Source organism: Littorina saxatilis, linkage group LG16 (genome assembly GCF_037325665.1).
Source record: "Littorina saxatilis isolate snail1 linkage group LG16, US_GU_Lsax_2.0, whole genome shotgun sequence".
Classification (NCBI taxonomy): Eukaryota; Metazoa; Mollusca; class Gastropoda; order Littorinimorpha; family Littorinidae; genus Littorina; species Littorina saxatilis.
In genome coordinates this window covers 52898226-52923646 of record NC_090260.1, presented here as the reverse complement: position 1 = coordinate 52923646, position 25421 = coordinate 52898226, and the positions used below count along the sequence as shown (strand labels likewise).

Genomic DNA, 25421 nt, shown 5'->3' with positions numbered 1-25421 from the left:
ACTCACTGTAGTCTGACACCAACCTGCCCACACCTTGCACTTACTGTAGTCTGACGCCAACCTTCCCACACCTTACACTTACTGTAGTCAGACACCAACCTGCCCACACCTTGCACTCACTGTAGTCAGACACCAACCTGCCCACACCTTGCACTCACTGTAGTCAGACACCAACCTGCTCACACCTTGCACTTACTGTAGTCTGACACCAACCTGCCCACACCTTGCACTTACTGTAGTCTGACACCAACCTGCCCACACCTTGCACTTACTGTAGTCTGACACCAACCTGCCCACACATTGCACTCACTGTAGTCTGACACCAACCTGTCCACACCTTGCACTCACTGTAGTCTGACACCAACCTGCCCACACCTTGCACTTACTGTAGTCTGACACCAACCTGCCCACACCTTGCACTTACTGTAGTCTGACACGAACCTTCCCACACCTTGCACTCAATGTAGTCAGACACCAACCTGACCACACATTGCACTCACTGTAGTCTGACAACAACCTGCCCACACCTTGCACTTACTGTAGTCTGACACTAACCTGCCCACACCTTGCACTCACTGTAGTCTGACACCAACCTGCACACACCTTACACTCACTGTAGTCTGACACTAACCTGCCTACACCTTGCACTTACTGTAGTCCGACACCAACCTGCCCACACATTGCACTCACTGTAGTCTGACACCAACCTGCCCACACCTTGCACTCACTGTAGTCTGACACCAACCTGCCCAAACCTTGCACTTACTGTAGTCTGACACCAACCTTCCCACACCATACACTTACTGTAGTCAGACACCAACCTGCCCACACCTTGCACTCACTGTAGGCAGACACCAACCTGCCCTTGCACTTACTGTTGTCTGACACCAACCTGCCCACACCTTGCACTTACTGTAGTCTGACACCAACCTTCCCACACCTTACACTTACTGTAGTCCGACATCAACCTGCCCACACCTTGCACTCACTGTAGTCAGACAATAACCTGTCCACACCTAGCACTCACTGTAGTCAGACACCAACCTGCCCACACCTTGCACTCACTGTAGTCAGACACCAACCTGCCCACACCTTGCACTCAATGTAGTCAGACACCAACCTGCCCACACATTGCACTCACTGTAGTCTGACACCAACCTGCCCACACCTTGCACTAACTGTAGTCAGACACCAACCTTCCCACACCTTGCACTCACTGTAGTCTGACACCAACCTGCCCACACCTTGCACTTACTGTAGTCAGACACCAACCTGCCCACACCTTGCACTAACTGTAGTCAGACACCAACCTTCCCACACCTTGCACTTACTGTAGTCTGACACCAACCTGCCCACACCTTGCACTTACTGTAGTCTGACACCAACCTGCCCACACATTGCACTCACTGTAGTCTGACAACAACCTGCCCACACCTTGCACTTACTGTAGTCTGACACTAACCTGCCCACACCTTGCACTCACTGTAGTCTGACACCAACCTGCCCACACATTGCATTCACTGTAGTCTGACACTAACCTGCCTACACCTTGCACTTACTGTAGTCTGACACAAACCTGCCCACACATTGCACTCACTGTAGTCTGACACCAACCTGCCCACACCTTGCACTTACTGTAGTCTGACACCAACCTTCCAACACCATACACTTACTGTAGTCAGACACCAACCTGCCCACACCTTGCACTCACTGTAGTCAGACACCAACCTGCCCTTGCACTTACTGTTGTCTGACACCAACCTGCCCACACCTTGCACTTACTGTAGTCTGACACACACCTTCCCACACCTTACACTTACTGTAGTCCGACATCAACCTGCCCACACCTTGCACTCACTGTAGTCAGACAATAACCTGTCCACACCTAGCACTCACTGTAGTCAGACACCAACCTGCCCACACCTTGCACTCACTGTAGTCTGACACCAACCTGCCCACACCTTACACTTACTGCAGTCAGACACCAACCTGCCCACACCTTGCACTCACTGTAGTCAGACACCAACCTGCCCACACCTTGCACTTACTCTAGTCTGACACCAACCTGCCCACACCTTACACTCACTGTAGTCTGACACCAGCCTGCCCACACCTTGCACTTACTGTAGTCTGACACCAACCTGCCCACACCTTACACTTACTGTAGTCTGACACCAACCTGCCCACACCTTGCACTTACTGAAGTCTGACACCAACCTTCCCAAACCTTGCACTTACTGTAGTCTGACACCAACCAGCCCACACCTTGCACTCACTGTAGTCAGGCACCAACCTGCCCACACCTTGCACTCACTGTAGTCTGACACCAACCTACCCACACCTTACACTCACTGTAGTCTGACACCAACCTGCCCACACCTTGCACTTACTGTAGTCTGACGCCAACCTTCCCACACCTTACACTTACTGTAGTCTGACACCAACCTGCCCACACCTTGCACTCACTGTAGTCAGACACCAACCTGCCCACACCTTACACTTACTGTAACCAGACACCAACCTACCCACACCTTGCACTTACTGTAGTCTGACACGAACCTTCCCACACCTTGCACTCAATGTAGTCAGACACCAACCTGCCCACACCTTGCACTCACTGTAGTCTGACAACAACCTGCCCACACCTTGCACTTACTGTAGTCTGACACCAACCTTCACACACCTTACATTTACTGTAGTCCGACATCAACTTGCCCACACCTTGCACTCACTGTAGTCAGACACAAACCTGTCCACACCTAGCACTCACTGTAGTCAGACACCAACCTGCCCACACCTTGCACTTACTGTAGTCTGACACCAACCTGCCCACATGCACACCTTACACTCACTGTAGTCAGACACAAACCTGCCCACACCTTACACTCACTGTAGTCTGACACCAACCTGCCCACACCTTGCACTCACTGTAGTCTGACACCAACCTGCCCATACCTTGCACTTACTGTAGTCTGACACCAACCTGCCCACACCTTGCACTTACTGTAGTCTGACACCAACCTGTCCACACCTTGCACTCACTGTAGTCTGACACCAACCTGCCCACACCTTGCACTCACTGTAGTCTGACACCAACCTGCCCACACCTTGCACTTACTGTAGTCTGACACCAACCTGTCCACACCTTGCACTCACTGTAGTCTGACACCAACCTGCCCACACCTTACGCTCACTGTAGTCTGACACTAACCTGCCCACACCTTGCACTCACTGTAGTCTGACACCAACCTGCCCACACCTTGCACTCACTGTAGTCTGACACCAACCTGCCCACACCTTGCTCTCACTGTAGTCTGACACCAACCTGCCCACACCTTGCACTTACTGTAGTCAGACACCAACCTTCCCACACCTTGCACTCACTGTAGTCTGACACCAACCTGCCCACACCTTACACTCACCGTAGTCTGACACCAACCTGCCCACACCTTGCACTCACTGTAGTCTGACACCAATATGCCCACACCTTGCACTTACTGTAGTCTGACACCAACCTGCCCACACCTTGCACTTACTGTAGTCTGACACGAACCTTCCCACACCTTGCACTCAATGTAGTCAGACACCAACCTGCCCACACATTGCACTCACTGTAGTCTGACAGCAACCTGCCCACACCTTGCACTTACTGTAGTCTGACACTAACCTGCCCACACCTTGCACTCACTGTAGTCTGACACCAACCTGCCCACACCTTGCACTCACTGTAGTCTGACACTAACCTGCCTACACCTTGCACTTACTGTAGTCTGACACAAACCTGCCCACACATTGCACTCACTGTAGTCTGACACCAACCTGCCCACACCTTGCACTTACTGTAGTCTGACACCAACCTTCCCACACCATACACTTACTGTAGTCAGACACCAACCTGCCCACACCTTGCACTCACTGTAGTCAGACACCAACCTGCCCTTGCACTTACTGTTGTCTGACACCAACCTGCCCACACCTTGCACTTACTGTAGTCTGACACCAACCTTCCCACACCTTACACTTACTGTAGTCCGACATCAACCTGCCCACACCTTGCACTCACTGTAGTCAGACAATAACCTGTCCACACCTAGCACTCACTGTAGTCAGACACCAACCTGCCCACACCTTGCACTCACTGTAGTCTGACACCAACCTGCCCACACCTTACACTTACTGCAGTCAGACACCAACCTGCCCACACCTTGCACTCACTGTAGTCAGACACCAACCTGCCCACACCTTGCACTTACTCTAGTCTGACACCAACCTGCCCACACCTTACACTCACTGTAGTCTGACACCAGCCTGCCCACACCTTGCACTTACTGTAGTCTGACACCAACCTGCCCACACCTTACACTCACTGTTGTCAGACACCAACCTGCCCACACCTTGCACTTACTGTAGTCTGACACCAACCTACCCACACCTTGCACTTACTGTAGTCTGACACGAACCTTCCCACACCTTGCACTCAATGTAGTCAGACACCAACCTGCCCACACCTTGCACTCACTGTAGTCTGACAACAACCTGCCCACACCTTGCACTTACTGTAGTCTGACACCAACCTTCACACACCTTACATTTACTGTAGTCCGACATCAACTTGCCCACACCTTGCACTCACTGTAGTCAGACACCAACCTGTCCACACCTAGCACTCACTGTAGTCAGACACCAACCTGCCCACACCTTACGCTCACTGTAGTCTGACACCAACCTGCCCACACCTTGCACTTACTGTAGTCTGACACCAACCTGCCCACATGCACACCTTACACTCACTGTAGTCAGACACCAACCTGCCCACACCTTACACTCACTGTAGTCTGACACCAACCTGCCCACACCTTGCACTCACTGTAGTCTGACACCAACCTGCCCACACCTTGCACTTACTGTAGTCTGACACCAACCTGCCCACACCTTGCACTTACTGTAGTCTGACACCAACCTGTCCACACCTTGCACTCACTGTAGTCTGACACCAACCTGCCCACACCTTGCACTCACTGTAGTCTGACACCAACCTGCCCACACCTTGCACTTACTGTAGTCTGACACCAACCTGTCCACACCTTGCACTCACTGTAGTCTGACACCAACCTGCCCAAACCTTACGCTCACTGTAGTCTGACACTAACCTGCCCACACCTTGCACTTACTTTAGTCTGACACCAACCTGACAACACACTGCACTCACTGTAGTCTGACACCAACCTGCCCACACCTTGCACTCACTGTAGTCTGACACCAACCTGCCCACACCTTGCACTTACTGAAGTCTGACACCAACCTTCCCAAACCTTGCACTTACTGTAGTCTGACACCAACCAGCCCACACCTTGCACTCACTGTAGTCAGGCACCAACCTGCCCACACCTTGCACTCACTGTAGTCTGACACCAACCTACCCACACCTTACACTCACTGTAGTCTGACACCAACCTGCCCACACCTTGCACTTACTGTAGTCTGACGCCAACCTTCCCACACCTTACACTTACTGTAGTCAGACACCAACCTGCCCACACCTTGCACTCACTGTAGTCAGACACCAACCTGCTCACACCTTGCACTTACTGTAGTCTGACACCAACCTGCCCACACCTTACACTCACTGTAGTCAGACACCAACCTGCCCACACCTTACACTTACTGTAGTCTGACACCAACCTGCCCACACCTTGCACTCACTAAAGTCTGACACCAACCTGCCCACACCTTGCACTTACTGTAGTCAGACACCAACCTGCCCACACCTTGCACTTACTGTAGTCAGACACCAACCTTCCCACACCTTGCACCTACTGTAGTCTGACACCAACCTGCCCACACCTTGCACTTACTGTAGTCAGACACTAACCTGCCCACACCTTGCACTAACTGTAGTCAGACACCAACCTTCCCACACCTTGCACTCACTGTAGTCTGACACCAACCTGCCCACACCTTGCACTCACTGTAGTCTGACACCAACCTGCCCACACCTTGCACTTACTGTAGTCAGACACCAACCTGCCCACACCTTGCACTAACTGTAGTCAGACACCAACCTTCGCACACCTTGCACTCACTGTAGTCTGACACCAACCTGCACACACCTTGCACTCACTGTAGTCAGACACCAACCTGCCCACACCTTGCACTCACTGTAGTCTGACACCAACCTGCCCACACCTTGCACTCACTGTAGTCAGACACCAACCTTCCCACACCTTGCACTTACTGTAGTCTGACACCAACCAGCCCACACCTTGCACTCACTGTAGTCAGACACCAACCTGCCCTCACCTTGCACTCACTGTAGTCTGACACCAACCTACCCACACCTTACACTCACTGTAGTCAGACACAAACCTACCCACACCTTACACTCACTGTAGTCTGACACCAACCTGCCCACACCTTGCACTTACTGTAGTCTGACGCCAACCTTCCCACACCTTACACTTACTGTAGTCAGACACCAACCTGCCCACTCCTTGCACTCACTGTAGTCAGACACCAACCTGCCCACACCTTGCACTCACTGTAGTCAGACACCAACCTGCTCACACCTTGCACTTACTGTAGTCTGACACCAACCTGCCCACACCTTGCACTTACTGTAGTCTGACACCAACCTGCCCACACCTTGCACTTACTGTAGTCTGACACCAACCTGCCCACACATTGCACTCACTGTAGTCTGACACCAACCTGTCCACACCTTGCACTCACTGTAGTCTGACACCAACCTGCCCACACCTTGCACTTACTGTAGTCTGACACCAACCTGCCCACACCTTGCACTTACTGTAGTCTGACACGAACCTTCCCACACCTTGCACTCAATGTAGTCAGACACCAACCTGACCACACATTGCACTCACTGTAGTCTGACAACAACCTGCCCACACCTTGCACTTACTGTAGTCTGACACTAACCTGCGCACACCTTGCACTCACTGTAGTCTGACACCAACCTGCACACACCTTACACTCACTGTAGTCTGACACTAACCTGCCTACACCTTGCACTTACTGTAGTCTGACACCAACCTGCCCACACATTGCACTCACTGTAGTCTGACACCAACCTGCCCACACCTTGCACTCACTGTAGTCTGACACCAACCTGCCCACACCTTGCACTTACTGTAGTCTGACATCAACCTTCCCACACCATACACTTACTCTAGTCAGACACCAACCTGCCCACACCTTGCACTCACTGTAGGCAGACACCAACCTGCCCTTGCACTTACTGTTGTCTGACACCAACCTGCCCACACCTTGCACTCACTGTAGTCAGACAATAACCTGTCCACACCTAGCACTCACTGTAGTCAGACACCAACCTGCCCACACCTTGCACTCACTGTAGTAAGACACCAACCTGCCCACACCTTGCACTCAATGTAGTCAGACACCAACCTGCCCACACCTTGCACTAACTGTAGTCTGACACCAACCTTCCCACACCTTGCACTCACTGTAGTCTGACACCAACCTGCCCACACCTTGCACTTACTGTAGTCAGACACCAACCTGCCCACACCTTGCACTAACTGTAGTCAGACACCAACCTTCCCACACCTTTCACTTACTGTAGTCTGACACCAACCTGCCCACACCTTGCACTTACTGTAGTCAGAAACCAACCTGCCCACACCTTGCACTAACTGTAGTCAGACACCAACCTTCCCACACCTTGCACTCACTGTAGTCTGACACCAACCTGCCCACACCTTGCACTTACTGTAGTCTGACACCAACCTGCCCACACCTTGCACTTACTGTAGTCTGACACCAACCTGCCCACACATTGCACTCCCTGTAGTCTGACACCAACCTGCCCACACCTTGCACCCACTGTAGTCAGACACCAACCTGCCCACACCTTGCACTTACTGTAGTCTGACACCAACCTGCCCACACCTTGCACTTACTGTAGTCTGACACGAACCTTCCCACACCTTGCACTCAATGTAGTCAGACACCAACCTGCCCACACATTGCACTCACTGTAGTCTGACAACAACCTGCCCACACCTTGCACTTACTGTAGTCTGACACTAACCTGCCCACACCTTGCACTCACTGTAGTCTGACACCAACCTGCCCACACCTTGCACTCACTGTAGTCTGACACTAACCTGCCTACACCTTGCACTTACTGTAGTCTGACACAAACCTGCCCACACATTGCAGTCACTGTAGTCTGACACCAACCTGCCCACACCTTGCACTAACTGTAGTCAGACACCAACCTTCCCACACCTTGCACTTACTGTAGTCTGACACCAATATGCCCACACCTTGCACTTACTGTAGTCTGACACCAACCTGCCCACACCTTGCACTTACTGTAGTCTGACACGAACCTTCCCACACCTTGCACTCAATGTAGTCAGACACCAACCTGCCCACACATTGCACTCACTGTAGTCTGACAACAACCTGCCCACACCTTGCACTTACTGTAGTCTGACACTAACCTGCCCACACCTTGCACTCACTGTAGTCTGACACCAACCTGCCTACACCTTGCACTTACTGTAGTCTGACACAAACCTGCCCACACATTGCACTCACTGTAGTCTGACACCAACCTGCCCACACCTTGCACTTACTGTAGTCTGACACCAACCTTCCCACACCATACACTTACTGTAGTCAGACACCAACCTGCCCACACCTTGCACTCACTGTAGTCAGACACCAACCTGCCCTTGCACTTACTGTTGTCTGACACCAACCTGCCCACACCTTGCACTTACTGTAGTCTGACACCAACCTTCCCACACCTTACACTTACTGTAGTCCGACATCAACCTGCCCACACCTTGCACTCACTGTAGTCAGACAATAACCTGTCCACACCTAGCACTCACTGTAGTCAGACACCAACCTGCCCACACCTTGCACTCACTGTAGTCTGACACCAACCTGCCCACACCTTACACTTACTGCAGTCAGACACCAACCTGCCCACACCTTGCACTCACTGTAGTCAGACACCAACCTGCCCACACCTTGCACTTACTCTAGTCTGACACCAACCTGCCCACACCTTACACTCACTGTAGTCTGACACCAGCCTGCCCACACCTTGCACTTACTGTAGTCTGACACCAACCTGCCCACACCTTACACTTACTGTAGTCTGACACCAACCTGCCCACACCTTGCACTTACTGAAGTCTGACACCAACCTTCCCAAACCTTGCACTTACTGTAGTCTGACACCAACCAGCCCACACCTTGCACTCACTGTAGTCAGGCACCAACCTGCCCACACCTTGCACTCACTGTAGTCTGACACCAACCTACCCACACCTTACACTCACTGTAGTCTGACACCAACCTGCCCACACCTTGCACTTACTGTAGTCTGACGCCAACCTTCCCACACCTTACACTTACTGTAGTCAGACACCAACCTGCCCACACCTTGCACTCACTGTAGTCAGACACCAACCTGCTCACACCTTGCACTTTCTGTAGTCTGACACCAACCTGCCCACACCTTACACTCACTGTAGTCAGACACCAACCTGCCCACACCTTACACTTACTGTAGTCTGACACCAACCTACCCACACCTTGCACTTACTGTAGTCTGACACGAACCTTCTCACACCTTGCACTCAATGTAGTCAGACACCAACCTGCCCACACCTTGCACTCACTGTAGTCTGACAACAACCTGCCCACACCTTGCACTTACTGTAGTCTGACACCAACCTTCACACACCTTACATTTACTGTATTCCGACATCAACTTGCCCACACCTTGCACTCACTGTAGTCAGACACCAACCTGTCCACACCTAGCACTCACTGTAGTCAGACACCAACCTGCCCACACCTTGCACTTACTGTAGTCTGACACCAACCTGCCCACATGCACACCTTACACTCACTGTAGTCAGACACCAACCTGCCCACACCTTACACTCACTGTAGTCTGACACCAACCTGCCCACACCTTGCACTCACTGTAGTCTGACACCAACCTGCCCACACCTTGCACTTACTGTAGTCTGACACCAACCTGTCCATACCTTGCACTCACTGTAGTCTGACACCAACCTGCCCACACCTTACGCTCACTGTAGTCTGACACTAACCTGCCCACACCTTGCACTTACTTTAGTCTGACACCAACCTGACAACACACTGCACTCACTGTAGTCTGACACCAACCTGCCCACACCTTGCACTCACTGTAGTCTGACACCAACCTGCCCACACCTTACGCTCACTGTAGTCTGACACTAACCTGCCCACACCTTGCACTTACTTTAGTCTGACACCAACCTGCCAACACACTGCACTCACTGTAGTCTGACACCAACCTGCCCACACCTTGCACTCACTGTAGTCTGACACCAACCTGCCCACACCTTGCACTCACTGTAGTCTGACACCAACCTGCCCACACCTTGCACTCACTGTAGTCTGACACCAACCTGCCCACACCTTGCACTCACTGTAGTCTGACACCAATCTGCCCACACCTTGCACTCACTGTAGTCTGACACCAACCTGCCCACACCTTGCTCTCACTGTAGTCTGACACCAACCTGCCCACACCTTGCACTTACTGTAGTCTGACACCAACCTGCCCACACCTTGCACTTACTGTAGTCTGACACCAACCTGCCCACACATTGCACTCCCTGTAGTCTGACACCAACCTGCCCACACCTTGCACTCACTGTAGTCTGACACCAACCTGCCCACACCTTGCACTTACTGTAGTCTGACACCAACCTGCCCACACCTTGCACTTACTGTAGTCTGACACGAACCTTCCCACACCTTGCACTCAATGTAGTCAGACACCAACCTGCCCACACATTGCACTCACTGTAGTCTGACAACAACCTGCCCACACCTTGCACTTACTGTAGTCTGACACTAACCTGCCCACACCTTGCACTCACTGTAGTCTGACACCAACCTGCCCAAACCTTGCACTCACTGTAGTCTGACACTAACCTGCCTACACCTTGCACTTACTGTAGTCTGACACAAACCTGCCCACACATTGCACTCACTGTAGTCTGACACCAACCTGCCCACACCTTGCACTAACTGTAGTCAGACACCAACCTTCCCACACCTTGCACTTACTGTAGTCTGACACCAACCTGCCCACACCTTGCACTTACTGTAGTCAGACACCAACCTGCCCACACCTTGCACTAACTGTAGTCAGACACCAACCTTCCCACACCTTGCACTCACTGTAGTCTGACACCAACCTGCCCACACCTTGCACTCACTGTAGTCTGACACCAACCTGCCCACACCTTGCACTCACTGTAGTCTGACACCAACCTGCCCACACCTTGCACTTACTGTAGTCTGACACCAACCTGCCCACACCTTACGCTCACTGTAGTCTGACACTAACCTGCCCACACCTTGCACTTACTTTAGTCTGACACCAACCTGCCAACACACTGCACTCACTGTAGTCTGACACCAACCTGCCCACACCTTGCACTCACTGTAGTCTGACACCGACCTGCCCACACCTTGCACTCACTGTAGTCTGATACCAACCTGCACACACCTTACGCTCACTGTAGTCTGACACCAACCTGCCCACACCTTGCACTCACTGTAGTCTGACACCAACCTGCCCACACCTTGCACTCACTGTAGTCTGACACCAACCTGCCCACACCTTGCACTCACTGTAGTCTGACACCAACCTGCCCACACCTTGCTCTCACTGTAGTCTGACACCAACCTGCCCACACCTTGCACTCAATGTAGTCTGACACCAACCTGCCCACACCTTGCACTTACTGTAGTCTGACACCAACCTGCCCACACCTTGCACTTACTGTAGTCTGACACCAACCTGCCCACACATTGCACTCCCTGTAGTCTGACACCAACCTGCTCACACCTTGCACTCACTGTAGTCTGACACCAACCTGCCCACACCTTGCACTTACTGTAGTCTGACACCAACCTGCCCACACCTTGCACTTACTGTAGTCTGACACCAACCTGCCCACACCTTGCACTCACTGTAGTCTGACAACAACCTGCCCACACCTTGCACTTACTGTAGTCTGACACTAACCTGCCCACACCTTGCACTCACTGTAGTCTGACACCAACCTGCCCACACCTTGCACTCACTGTAGTCTGACACTAACCTGCCTACACCTTGCACTTACTGTAGTCTGACACAAACCTGCCCACACATTGCACTCACTGTAGTCTGACACCAACCTGCCCACACCTTGCACTTACTGTAGTCTGACACCAACCTTCCCACACCATACACTTACTGTAGTCAGACACCAACCTGCCCACACCTTGCACTCACTGTAGTCAGACACCAACCTGCCCACACCTTGCACTTACTGTAGTCTGACACCAACCTTCCAACACCTTACACTTACTGTAGTCTGACACCAACCTGCCCACACCTTACGCTCACTGTAGTCTGACACTAACCTGCCCACACCTTGCACTTACTTTAGTATGACACCAACCTGCCAACACACTGCACTCACTGTAGTCTGACACCAACCTGCCCACACCTTGCACTCACTGTAGTCTGACACCAACCTGCCCACACCTTGCACTCACTGTAGTCTGACACCAACCTGCCCACACCTTACGCTCACTGTAGTCTGACACCAACCTGCCCACACCTTGCACTCACTGTAGTCTGACACCAACCTGCCCACACCTTACGCTCACTGTAGTCTGACACCAACCTGCCCACACCTTGCACTCACTGTAGTCTGACACCAACCTGCCCACACCTTGCACTCACTGTAGTCTGACACCAACCTGCCCACACCTTGCACTTACTGTAGTCAGACACCAACCTGCCCACACCTTGCACTCACTGTAGTCTGACACCAACCTGCCCACACCTTACACTCACTGTAGTCTGACACTAACCTGCCCACACCTTGCACTTACTGTAGTCAGACACCAACCTGCCCACACCTTGCACTTACTGTAGTCAGACACCAACCTGCCCACACCTTGCACTCACTGTAGTCAGACACCAACCTGCCCACACCTTACACTCACTGTAGTCAGACACCAACCTGCCCACACCTTGCACTCACTGTAGTCTGACACCAACCTGCCCACACCTTGCACTTACTGTAGTCAGACACCAACCTGCCCACACCTTGCACTTACTGTAGTCAGACACCGCCGCGGAGCTAAATACCTGTGACCAGTCATGTGTGGCTTTTTGGACCGCATTTTACTACGAGTGACTGAGATGAGCACCCATACCTGTGTGACCTCGACACCTGGTGGCCATGATGGCCCAGTTGAGGGAGACAACCCATTCCGTAATGACGTCATCCGTCCCGTCCATCACAAATGCCGCTCTGCCGTCCATCGTCACCACCTCGTACCGTGTAGTAGAACACTGCAACACAAACCTTCAAACCTTAAGCTAGCCATGTTCTAGCCGTCCATCGTCACCACCTCGTACCGTGGACACTGCAACACAAACATGTGTTGAACACAGCATTGAACACTCATCAACAAGCTATAGTCATGTTCTAGCCGTCCATCGTCACCACCTCGCACAGTAAACACTGCAACACAAACATGTGTTGAACACAGCATTGGACACTAATCAACAAGCTATAGCCATGTTCTAGCCGTCCATCGTCACCACCTCGCACAGTAAACACTGCAACACAAACATGTGTTGAACACAGCATTGAACACTAATTAACAAGCTATAGCCATGTTGAGGCCGCCCATCGTCACCACCTCGTACCGTGTGGAACACTGCAACACAAACATGTGTTGAACACAGCATTGAACACAAATCAACAAGCTATAGCCATGTTCTAGCCGTCCATCGTCACCACCTCGTGCAGTGAACACTGCAACACAAACATGTGTTGAACACAGCATTGAACACAAATCAACAAGCTATAGCCATGTTCTAGCCGTCCATCGTCACCACCTCGCACAGTGAACACCAATCAACAAGCTACAGACATTTTCTAGCCGTCCATCGTCACCACCTCGCACAGTAAATACTGCAACACACACTCATCTCATCCGATACCCAGGTATACCTCCTGAGACTATCTCTGCTGCCAGTGGTACCCAGGTAGACCTCCTGAGACTATCTCTGCTGCCAGTGGTACCAAGGTAGACCTCCTGAGACTATCTCTGCTGCCAGTGGTACCCTTTGCTCAAATTTCCGAGCGGAGGTGGTTGCCCTTCAAAAAGCAGGCGAACATCTGAACGTCGTGGAAGACACACCGGAAAGGTTGCCTTCTTCACAGGCCCCTGTCTGCACTGCAAGCTCTAACAGCAGACACGGCCGACAAGTCCCTAAAAACCCTTAAAGGGACTCTCTACAGCTTATGACAGAAATCCGCCACAGTGTTTCTGTGGATTCCAGCACACTGTGGCATTTCTGGAAACGACCGAACAGACCGGCTGGCCAAGGAGGGAGGAAGAAAACCACAGTCTAAACCAACCCTTTCCTTCCGAGAGGCAAAACTCCGCATTGCGAACGCTGGACTTCAACCTTCAAAGCTGCTACAGACAGCTACCAGCCCACCCAAGACCCCATCTTCCATCTGACTCGCGCAGAGCAAACTGCCATTTTTTGCCTTCGTACTGGACACTGCGGTCTTAAGGCGTACTTCAAAAGAATAGGCGATGCAGCCACAGCTCTATGTGACTGTGGCGAGGACAATAGGCGATGCAGCCACAGCTCTCTGTGACTGTGGCGAGGACAATAGGCGATGCAGCCACAGCTCTATGTGGCTTTGGCGAGGACAATAGGCGATGCACCCACAGCTCTATGTGACTGTGGCGAGGACAATAGGCGATGCAGCCACAGCTCTATGTGACTGTGGCGAGGACAATAGGCGTTGCAGCCACAGCACTATGTGACTGTGGCGAGGACAATAGGCGTTGCAGCCACAGCCCTATGTGACTGTGGCGAGGACAATAGGCGTTGCAGCCACAGCTCTGTGAGACTGTGGCGAGGACAATAGGCGTTGCAGCCACAGCTCTATGTGACTGTAGCGAGGACACTAGGCGATGCAGCCACAGCTCTATGTGACTGTGGCGAGGACAATAGGCGATGCAGCCACAGTTCTATGTGACTTTGGCGAGGACAATAGGCGATGCAGCCACAGCTCTATGTGACTGTGGCGAGGACAATATGCGATGCAGCCACAGTTCTATGTGACTTTGGCGAGGACAATAGGCGATGCAGCCACAGCTCTATGTGACTGTGGCGAGGACAATAGGCGATGCAGCCACAGCTCTATGTGACTGTGGCGAGGACAATAGGCGATGCAGCCACAGCTCTATGTGACTTTGGCGAGGACAATAGGCGATCCAGCCCCAGCTCTATGTGACTGTGGCGAGGACAATAGGCGATGCAGCCACAGCTCTATGTGACTGTGGCGAGGACAATAGGCGATGCAGCCACAGCTCTATGTGACTGTGGCGAGGACAATAGGCGATGCAGCCACAGCTCTATGTGACTGTGGCGAGGACAATAGGCGATGCAGCCACAGCTCTATGTGACTGTGGCGAGGACAATAGGCGATGCAGCCACAGCTCTATGTGACTGTGGCGAGGACAATAGGCGATGCAGCCACAGCTCTATGTGACTTTGGCAAGGACAATAGGCGATGCAGCCACAGCTCTATGTGACTGTGGCGAGGACAATAGGCGATGCAGCCACAGCTCTATGTGACTGTGGCGAGGACAATAGGCGATGCAGCCACAGCTCTATGTGACTGTGGCGAGGACAATAGGCGATGCAGCCACAGCTCTATGTGACTGTGGCGAGGACAATAGGCGATGCAGCCACAGCTCTCTGTGACTGTGGCGAGGACAATAGGCGATGCAGCCACAGCTCTATGTGGCTTTGGCGAGGATGAACAAACCCCCCAGCATGTTTTACAAGCGTGCCCTTTCCATGCCCCCCTGTGCGACCTGACCTGGCCAGAGAGGACAACCCCCGACACACAACTTTGGGGAACTGCAGAAGATCTGCGCTGAACCTGCAAGTTCATACAATCAGCAGGCCTTAGATTATAAGGGACACAACCGTCGAACGCTGAAGAAGAAGAAGAAGAAGAAGAAGAAGAAGAAGAAGAAGAAGAAGAAGAAGAAGAAGAAGAAGAAGAAGAAGAAGAAGAAGAAGAAGAAGAAGAAGAAGAAGAAGAAGAAGAAGAAGAAGAAGAAGAAGAAGAAGAAGAAGAAGAAGAAGAAGAAGAAGAAGAAGAAGAAGAAGAAGAAGAAGAAGAAGAAGAAGAAGAAGAAGAAGAAGAAGAAGAAGAAGAAGAAGAAGAAGAAGAAGAAGAAGAAGAAGAAGAAGAAGAAGAAGAAGAAGAAGAAGAAGAAGAAGAAGAAGAAGAAGAAGAAGAAGAAGAAGAAGAAGAAGAAGAAGAAGAAGAAGAAGAAGAAGAAGAAGAAGAAGAAGAAGAAGAAGAAGAAGAAGAAGAAGAAGAAGAAGAAGAAGAAGAAGAAGAAGAAGAAGAAGAAGAAGAAGAAGAAGAAGAAGAAGAAGAAGAAGAAGAAGAAGAAGAAGAAGAAGAAGAAGAAGAAGAAGAAGAAGAAGAAGAAGAAGAAGAAGAAGAAGAAGAAGAAGAAGAAGAAGAAGAAGAAGAAGAAGAAGAAGAAGAAGAAGAAGAAGAAGAAGAAGAAGAAGAAGAAGAAGAAGAAGAAGAAGAAGAAGAAGAAGAAGAAGAAGAAGAAGAAGAAGAAGAAGAAGAAGAAGAAGAAGAAGAAGAAGAAGAAGAAGAAGAAGAAGAAGAAGAAGAAGAAGAAGAAGAAGAAGAAGAAGAAGAAGAAGAAGAAGAAGAAGAAGAAGAAGAAGAAGAAGAAGAAGAAGAAGAAGAAGAAGAAGAAGAAGAAGAAGAAGAAGAAGAAGAAGAAGAAGAAGAAGAAGAAGAAGAAGAAGAAGAAGAAGAAGAAGAAGAAGAAGAAGAAGAAGAAGAAGAAGAAGAAGAAGAAGAAGAAGAAGAAGAAGAAGAAGAAGAAGAAGAAGAAGAAGAAGAAGAAGAAGAAGAAGAAGAAGAAGAAGAAGAAGAAGAAGAAGAAGAAGAAGAAGAAGAAGAAGAAGAAGAAGAAGAAGAAGAAGAAGAAGAAGAAGAAGAAGAAGAAGAAGAAGAAGAAGAAGAAGAAGAAGAAGAAGAAGAAGAAGAAGAAGAAGAAGAAGAAGAAGAAGAAGAAGAAGAAGAAGAAGAAGAAGAAGAAGAAGAAGAAGAAGAAGAAGAAGAAGAAGAAGAAGAAGAAGAAGAAGAAGAAGAAGAAGAAGAAGAAGAAGAAGAAGAAGAAGAAGAAGAAGAAGAAGAAGAAGAAGAAGAAGAAGAAGAAGAAGAAGAAGAAGAAGAAGAAGAAGAAGAAGAAGAAGAAGAAGAAGAAGAAGAAGAAGAAGAAGAAGAAGAAGAAGAAGAAGAAGAAGAAGAAGAAGAAGAAGAAGAAGAAGAAGAAGAAGAAGAAGAAGAAGAAGAAGAAGAAGAAGAAGAAGAAGAAGAAGAAGAAGAAGAAGAAGAAGAAGAAGAAGAAGAAGAAGAAGAAGAAGAAGAAGAAGAAGAAGAAGAAGAAGAAGAAGAAGAAGAAGAAGAAGAAGAAGAAGAAGAAGAAGAAGAAGAAGAAGAAGAAGAAGAAGAAGAAGAAGAAGAAGAAGAAGAAGAAGAAGAAGAAGAAGAAGAAGAAGAAGAAGAAGAAGAAGAAGAAGAAGAAGAAGAAGAAGAAGAAGAAGAAGAAGAAGAAGAAGAAGAAGAAGAAGAAGAAGAAGAAGAAGAAGAAGAAGAAGAAGAAGAAGAAGAAGAAGAAGAAGAAGAAGAAGAAGAAGAAGAAGAAGAAGAAGAAGAAGAAGAAGAAGAAGAAGAAGAAGAAGAAGAAGAAGAAGAAGAAGAAGAAGAAGAAGAAGAAGAAGGAGGAGGAGGAGGAGGAGGAGAAGAAGGATGAGGAGGAAGAGGAAGAAGAAGGAGGAAGAGGAGGAAGAGGAGGAAGAGGAGGAAGAAGAAGAAGAACACAGCGTTAACACATAACAACAAGCTAGCCATGTGCTAGCCGTCCATCACCTCGCACAGTGAACACTGCAACACACACTATAGTGTTGAACACAACGATGAACACATAACAACAAGCTAGCCATGTTCTAGCCGTCCATCGTCACACACTATAGTGCTGAACACAGCGTTAACACAGAACAACAAGCTAGCCATGTTCCAGCCATCCATCACCTCGCACAGTGAACACTGCAACACAGTAAAGCAGTGGCATATGGAATTACGAAAAATAAAAGATTAAAGGAGCAAGAAAGTCAAATCGAGAAAGAAATATTATTGATTGAACAAAAAGTTGAAAAAAATGAATACGATTTAAAATGTTTAAATGAAAAAAACTAACAATTGATCGAATTACGACAAAAGAAAATGGAAGGAGTTCTATTGAGATCTAGAGCTCGCTGGGTTAGAGAGGGTGAAAAGATAACTAAATATTTTTGCGGTTTAGAAAAAAAGAAATTTTGTAAGTAAACAAATGGTACAAATTAATACAAACAGTGGCCTCTCTCTGACAAAGACCGAAGATATAGTTGAAGAAACAAAACAATTTTATGAAACATTGTATACAGAAAGGAAAAATGAGGATTGTAATATTACAGATATGGTAGCTGATTGTCCAAAGTTAACCACAGAAGAAGCTGTCAGCTTAGAAGGCAAAATTAATATCGAAGAAGCTACAGCAGTACTAAACAAGTCGCGTAAGGCGAAAATACAATATTTAGTCAAGTAGCTGTCGAACTCACAGAATGAAACTGAACGCAATGCCATTTTACTCGTAGCATCGTCAGGCCACCGCTCATGGCAAAGGCAGTGAAATTGACAAGAAGAGCGGGGTAGTAGTTGCGCTAAGAAGGATAGCACGCTTTTCTGTACCTCTCTTTGTTTTAACTTTCTGAGCGTGTTTTTAATCCAAACATATCATATCTATATGTTTTTGGAATCAGGAACCGACAAGGAATAAGATGAAAGTGTTTTTAAATTGATTTGGACAATTTAATTTTGATAATAATTTTTATATATTTAATTTTCAGAGCTTGTTTTTAATCCGAATATAACATATTTATATGTTTTTGGAATCAGCAAATGATGGAAAATAAGATAAACGTAAATTTGGATCGTTTTATAAATTTTTATTTTTTTTTTACAATTTTCCGATTTTTAATGACCAAAGTCATTAATTAATTTTTAAGCCACCAAGCTAAAATGCAATACCGAACCCCGGGCTTCGTCGAAGATTACTTGACCAAAATTTGAACCAATTTGGTTGAAAAATGAGGGCGTGACAGTGCCGCCTCAACTTTCACGAAAAGCCGAATATGACGTCATCAAAGACATTTATCAAAAAAATGAAAAAAAACGTTCGGGGATTTCATACCCAGGAACTCTCATGTCAAATTTCATAAAGATCGGTCCAGTAGTTTAGTCTGAATCGCTCTACACACACACACACACACACACACACACACACACACACACAGACACACGCACATACACCACGACCCTCGTTTCGATTCCCCCTCGATGTTAAAATATTTAGTCAAAACTTGACTAAATATAAAAAGATGAAAAACGAAAAAAGTCCCGGTTCTGATGGATTTACTGTGGAATTTGTTTAGTTTTTTTTGGGAAACAGCGCATAGGTTGTTTAGTTGTTAGAGCAATAAACGATGGTTTTGAAAAAGGATAAATGTCCACCACTCAAAGAGAAGGTGTTATAATATGTATTCCCAAAGGGAATAAACCAAGGGAATATTTGAAAAATTGGAGGCCTATTTCTTTATTAAACGTTGCATATAAAATTGCAACATCCTGTATTGCAGAAAGGATAAAAACTATCCTGCCAAAACTAATTAGCGAAGACCAGTCTGGTTTTATGGCCAATAGATATATTGGAAATAATGTGCGTTTAATTTATGATTTGATTGAATATTGTAATGAGAATAAGATAGCAGGATTGTTAATGTGCATTGATTTTGAGAAGGCGTTTGATTCGCTGGACTGGAGTTTTATGATTAAAACGCTTGAGGCATTTGGGTTTAAAAATGATATTTTGAGGTGGATAAAGACGTTTTATTTAAATATTAAGTCGACTGTATTAGTAAACGGTCAGCCTAGCCCCTGGTTTAATGTAGGAAGAGGATGTAGACAGGGCGATCCCATATCTCCTTATTTATTTATTTTGTGTGCTGAAGTATTTTCACTCATGATCAAGGAAAATAAAAATATTAAGGGAATTGTTATCGGCGAAACAGAATTTAAGCTGTCACAATTCGCCGACGATACTGAATTATTTCAAAGAGGAGATATGGAAACCTTTGAGGAAACAATGAACATACTAAACGATTTTGGAAATAAATCAGGGTTAAGAATGAATATAGACAAAACAGCAATTGTTTGGTTAGGAGGTAATATAAATAGTGATGTAAGGTATATGCCACACCTTGGTTTTGAATGGAACCCCCCAAAGTTTAAAATATTGGGTATTTGGTTTACGAGTGATTTAAAGAATTGTGTACAAATTAATTTTGATATGCAGTTTCAAGCAGTAAAACGATTATTTTTGATTTGGTCTAAAAGATTGATAACCCCTTTAGGTAGAATAGCAGTTTTGAAATCCTTAATATTGTCCAAGCTTGTATATTTGTGGATGTTGTTGCCAAACCCTCCAGACAAGTTTGTAAATGATTTACAGACTATGATTTTTGACTTTGTGTGGAATCGAAAACGTGATCGGATAAGTAGAAATGTTGTAGTTAAAAGTGTTAAGGATGGTGGCCTTGATGTTCCTCACGTTAAGACTTATATGTTAGCCCTGACATTGACTTGGATAAACAAGTTGAGGTTTACGGTCCACAAATAAAAAGTTAATATAACAATTGTTGTATATCCTGATGTGGACAACATTGATGTGTGTGGTCCTAGTCTTTATAGCGGTAAACAACATTGTAATAGTTTTTGAAAGGATGTGTTTGATGTTGATGAACAGTTTCGATATAAAATAGATCTAGACACCTCCAAAGAAATATGAGCAGAACCACTTTTCTTCAATAATAATATAAAGATTGGGAAGAAGACTTGTTTGTTTCAGAATTGGTTTGATAACAACATTTATTCTATTGGTCAGTTGGTTAATGACAATGGAAGTTTTTATACCTATAACGAATTCTGTGAAAAGTATCAAATCAGAACAAATGTGTTGAGTTATTTAGGATGCGTGGGAGCAATAAAAAAAATATATAAAAACGTTTAATATTGTTTTGGAGAATAATAGTATGATTGATAGTACTAAATCAGTGTCAGTCATTCACTCCCAAATAAAAGGAGCAAAATTTTATTATGAAAAACTACTACAGGATGGAAAGCGTCCAAATTGTTGTGCAAAATGGGAAGGTAAATTAGAAGGCGATATTGATTGGAAATTATGTTTTAAATATGTAACGAAAATTTCTGAAGTTAAACTTAAATGGTTTCAAATTAGAGTAGTACATAGGATTTTGGCAACACATGTGATATTAAAACAAATGGGAGTAGTAGAAGACGTGATGTGCCATTTATGCCGAGAAGAGAGAGATAGTATTCAACATTGTTTGTGGGCGTGTCAATATGTGACCCTCCACCACGGAATGAGTCGCATGTCACCTTTGCATGATTTTCATATTTTTACATTTTCCTAAAGAGTTTGTTATGCTCTATCCAGTGGTGAAAACCGTTTTAGAAAAGAGCAAAAACTGTTTGAGTTATAAGCCTGTGACTAAGGTGACCCTCACACTGTTACCATACACTCCCCGGACTTATATTAAGCCTAGCGCAGAACCGCGCGAGGTTACATGCGACTCATTTCGTGGTGGACGGTCACATATGTACAGTTATTTTGGAATGATTTGTTAAACTATGTTAAAAATGAATGTCACAACATTGAGAACATATTTTTTAGTGAAAAGTTTATTTTGTTTGGTATTGATAAATATTCCAAAAGTAGTACAGTTTTTGATTTTATAATATTAAATGCCAAATTTTTTATTCACAAGTGTAAGTATGCAAAAGCTGTTCCTACAATGGCTGCATTTAAAAGAGATCTGAGAAAAAGGTATTTGATAGAAGAATATTTAAGTAAAATTAATTTTACATATAATAAATTTCTCCTGGAGTGGTACCCATTTAAACCTCTGATATTGTCAAATGATTGATTGTCTTTCTGATTGAGCTTGTAAGGATGACATTTGGTTTTTGGAGGTAATAGGAGGTTAAAGATGTTTTTCATTTTAGACTTGAACATAAACATTGTCTGTTTATTTTGCAGCAGCTTAACGGAGTAGTTTTACAAAATTATCAAATAGAAACATAAACAAAGGAGACGAAGAGCTTGTTTACATAATTTAGAAATGTATTGAATATGGGCTGTGTGATTGTATGCGTTATTGTGTTTTCCTGTTGTTTTCGGTTTTATTTTTTATTTTTTTTGAAGATGCATAGTTTTGTATGGTTGATGTTATTTGATGTTGCTGTCTGATGTTGATGTCGTGTTCCAAAAAGAATTAAAAACGTGTAAAAAAACCCAAAAAAACCCCAACAAAACAAACACTGCAACACACACTATAGTGTTGAACACAGCGTTAACACATAACAACAAGCTAGCCATGTGCTAGCCGTCCATCACCTCGCACAGTGAACACTGCAACACACACTATAGTGTTGAACATGGCGTTAACACAGAACAACAAGCTGACCATGTTCTCGCCGTCTTTTGTCACACACTATAGTGTTGAACACAGCGTTAACACAGAACAACAAGCTGACCATGTTCTTTCCCTCCATCGTCACATACTATAGTGTTAAACACAGCGTTAACACATAACAACAAGCTGACTATGTTCTTGCCCTCCATCGTCACATACTATAGTGTTAAACACAGCGTTAACATAGAACAACAAGCTGACTATGTTCTTGCCCTCCATCGTCACACACTATAGTGTTAAACACAGCGTTAACACAGAACAACAAGCTGACCATGTTCTAGCCGTCCTTCGTCACACACTATAGTGTTGAACACAGCGTTAACACATAACAACAAACTGACCATGTTTGTCACAAAGATGTGGGTATGATATTTGTGATATGTGACCCGTCGTGATTTTTACCTCCCTAGATATTGAAGTGCGATGCGTATGTGACCAGAGGAGCGTTATCACGGGTTTTGTGTGTTGCACGAGAAAACCCTAGTTTGAGATGAGTTGTGTTTACGAGTATGAGAAATGTAGCCGGTTTTGGTTTAATAACGTCACAACGCTGTAGAGGCTCGACCGAGCAAGGTGTCTAGCGTGTGTCAAGTTTGTCGGGGACAAACACTCTTTCAAGACACGGGTCTCTTAAGGTAACTGATTTCTATGTTGTATATTATTGAAGTTTGATTACATAGCTAGAATGTAAAGGTTAGTGTATACAAAGTGCACTAAATTCTAGTGTAAAGTTTTAAGAGAATTCTTGTGATTGTATCACGGTTTTTGTTGGGAAATTTCTTGAACATAAATGTTACGCATTTATGTTATGGTTAAGACGGTGATGCTTTGTATGGCAGTGTTATTCATAGATTAAGTATTAGCTTGGATATTGAATGTGGACGGAATGTGAATGTAGAATGAACGAGAATGTATGAGATGATACATGAATGTTTTGGAAGAGGAGATGGTTTAAGAGAATGTTGTATAAAGACTAGGTTAAATTCTTTAGGAGTTTCCATGAGGAGTTATCCATGGCGTGTACGAGGGGCGGACCTTACACGGAAGAGCGCGGAGCGATGGTGGGGAACAAGGGACCACATCGGCGCGCGAAATTGTTTTTCACACGTCAGTTGCGGGCTTTCAATCCCGAAGGCTATTTTCGAGTAGCTACGAACGTAAACGGAAGTTCCGATGTGTTCGGATGCTTATCGATTTGAGTTGTCGTTCGTGTCTTGCTGACCCAGTACACGGTAGCGCTGGAATGAGTGCAATCCGAGCTACGAACTTTGCCGATTGCAATCTAGAAATGATCGTCACTGCTGCAGGGTCAATGTGTGAATTAATAGGATAGAGCGAAAAGAATTGCACTCAGCACTCGCTCAATCCATGCTGAGGCTCATAAACTCCCAGCCTGCAGAACATCATACAGACAGCAGTCTTTCTTTCCTCGCACCATTGGCGAATGGAACGCCCTCCCACCACAGGCACTGAGGCAGTATCCTCAGCCTCGGACATTTTCCTACTCCTTCCCATCTTAAAGTTTGTTGCAACCCTATACTCATAAAGTGCATTATGCTGTTTGTATGAACATAGAACTATTGTGATGCAAGAAAGTAAAACATGAAATAGCTAGAATGAAAGTTTTACTCATCACTGGAAGTATTTTAAATACAGTCAGTCCTTTCCTTGGCTCACAATCACAGATCTGGCCAGTTTTTTTTTTGTATAGTTTTTTTTATTTTTTACATGGAATAAGTCAATAAGAGTTACAATGTAACACGTATCAGCACCCTGACTGCCTCTGCGCAGAGTTAGAATTTTCTGAATGACTTCACATCACATTTCTCAACAAAACTGTAAGGTGTCAACGCTATATGGGGAATGTGTGTGGGATGAGGGCTCATGCTGTCAATTTAAAAAATAGTAAATTTCCATCACATTCCAGAAAAACCGCTCACATCAGCAGCATAACAAGATATCATGTCGTTAGAAAGGTTCTTGTGAGGAAGTCTTTTTAATTTTAATGATGAAAGATTCTTTTTAATTTTAATGATGAAAGTATATAAATAAATGGTTTTCACAGGAAGGAATGATGGCACCTAGCTGTAATATTACAGAACAATGTTTACAGTTTAGTTAATAGTTGTCACTGTCAGTATCACCCACACCATTCTCCATCCCACTGATTGTGTGAAGAACAAGTATTACTTCCTACCTACCTTCCCGCACCCCCACCACACACCCTCTTCTCAATACCAAAAACATATCCCCATCAGCGCACAGCAAAGTCTGAATGTGCTCAGTAATACATTTTCTTTATTTTCCAGGAAGTGAGGTGCCGAGATATGACGTGCAGGCAGCTTGCAGAGTGGTGCCTGGCTTTGCTGAGGATGATGATCAGATTCAGTCCATTCTGTGCTGACAGAGCTACCAGAACTGACCCACACTGCTGGCATGACCTTTACAGCTGCATTCAAGTTTCAACACTTTACTTTTACGCTGGTAACTTTACGGTTGCTCTCTCTCGATTGAGCATTTTTATTTTAACTAAGGGGAAAAAGTAAATGCCTCTGCAACGATTCGAACCTAGGACCTTGAGATTTTCAGGCCCATGTCCTAACCACTAGTTTTTTTTTAT

General features: G+C 46.4%; 1 protein-coding gene across 1 annotated transcript in view; it reads right to left on the bottom strand.

Annotated features, from left to right (window-relative positions):
* The window catches only part of LOC138950062 (uncharacterized), a 133182-nt gene extending 108884 nt beyond the window's left edge, over nt 1-24298 (bottom strand). Inside the window, exons 1-13 of the mRNA XM_070321842.1 lie at nt 24211-24298; nt 13784-13794; nt 13285-13423; nt 9435-9530; nt 8810-8846; nt 8321-8413; nt 7941-7995; nt 7540-7559; nt 6806-6860; nt 4748-4764; nt 3537-3591; nt 2809-2825; nt 425-479 (exon numbers count right to left, since the gene is read on the bottom strand). Of these exons, the coding sequence (XP_070177943.1) occupies nt 425-479; nt 2809-2825; nt 3537-3591; nt 4748-4764; nt 6806-6860; nt 7540-7559; nt 7941-7995; nt 8321-8413; nt 8810-8846; nt 9435-9530; nt 13285-13423; nt 13784-13794; nt 24211-24298 (738 nt within the window). The remainder of the gene's footprint in view (nt 1-424; nt 480-2808; nt 2826-3536; nt 3592-4747; nt 4765-6805; nt 6861-7539; nt 7560-7940; nt 7996-8320; nt 8414-8809; nt 8847-9434; nt 9531-13284; nt 13424-13783; nt 13795-24210) is intronic.
* Between the last annotated feature and the right edge of the window lie 1123 nt (nt 24299-25421).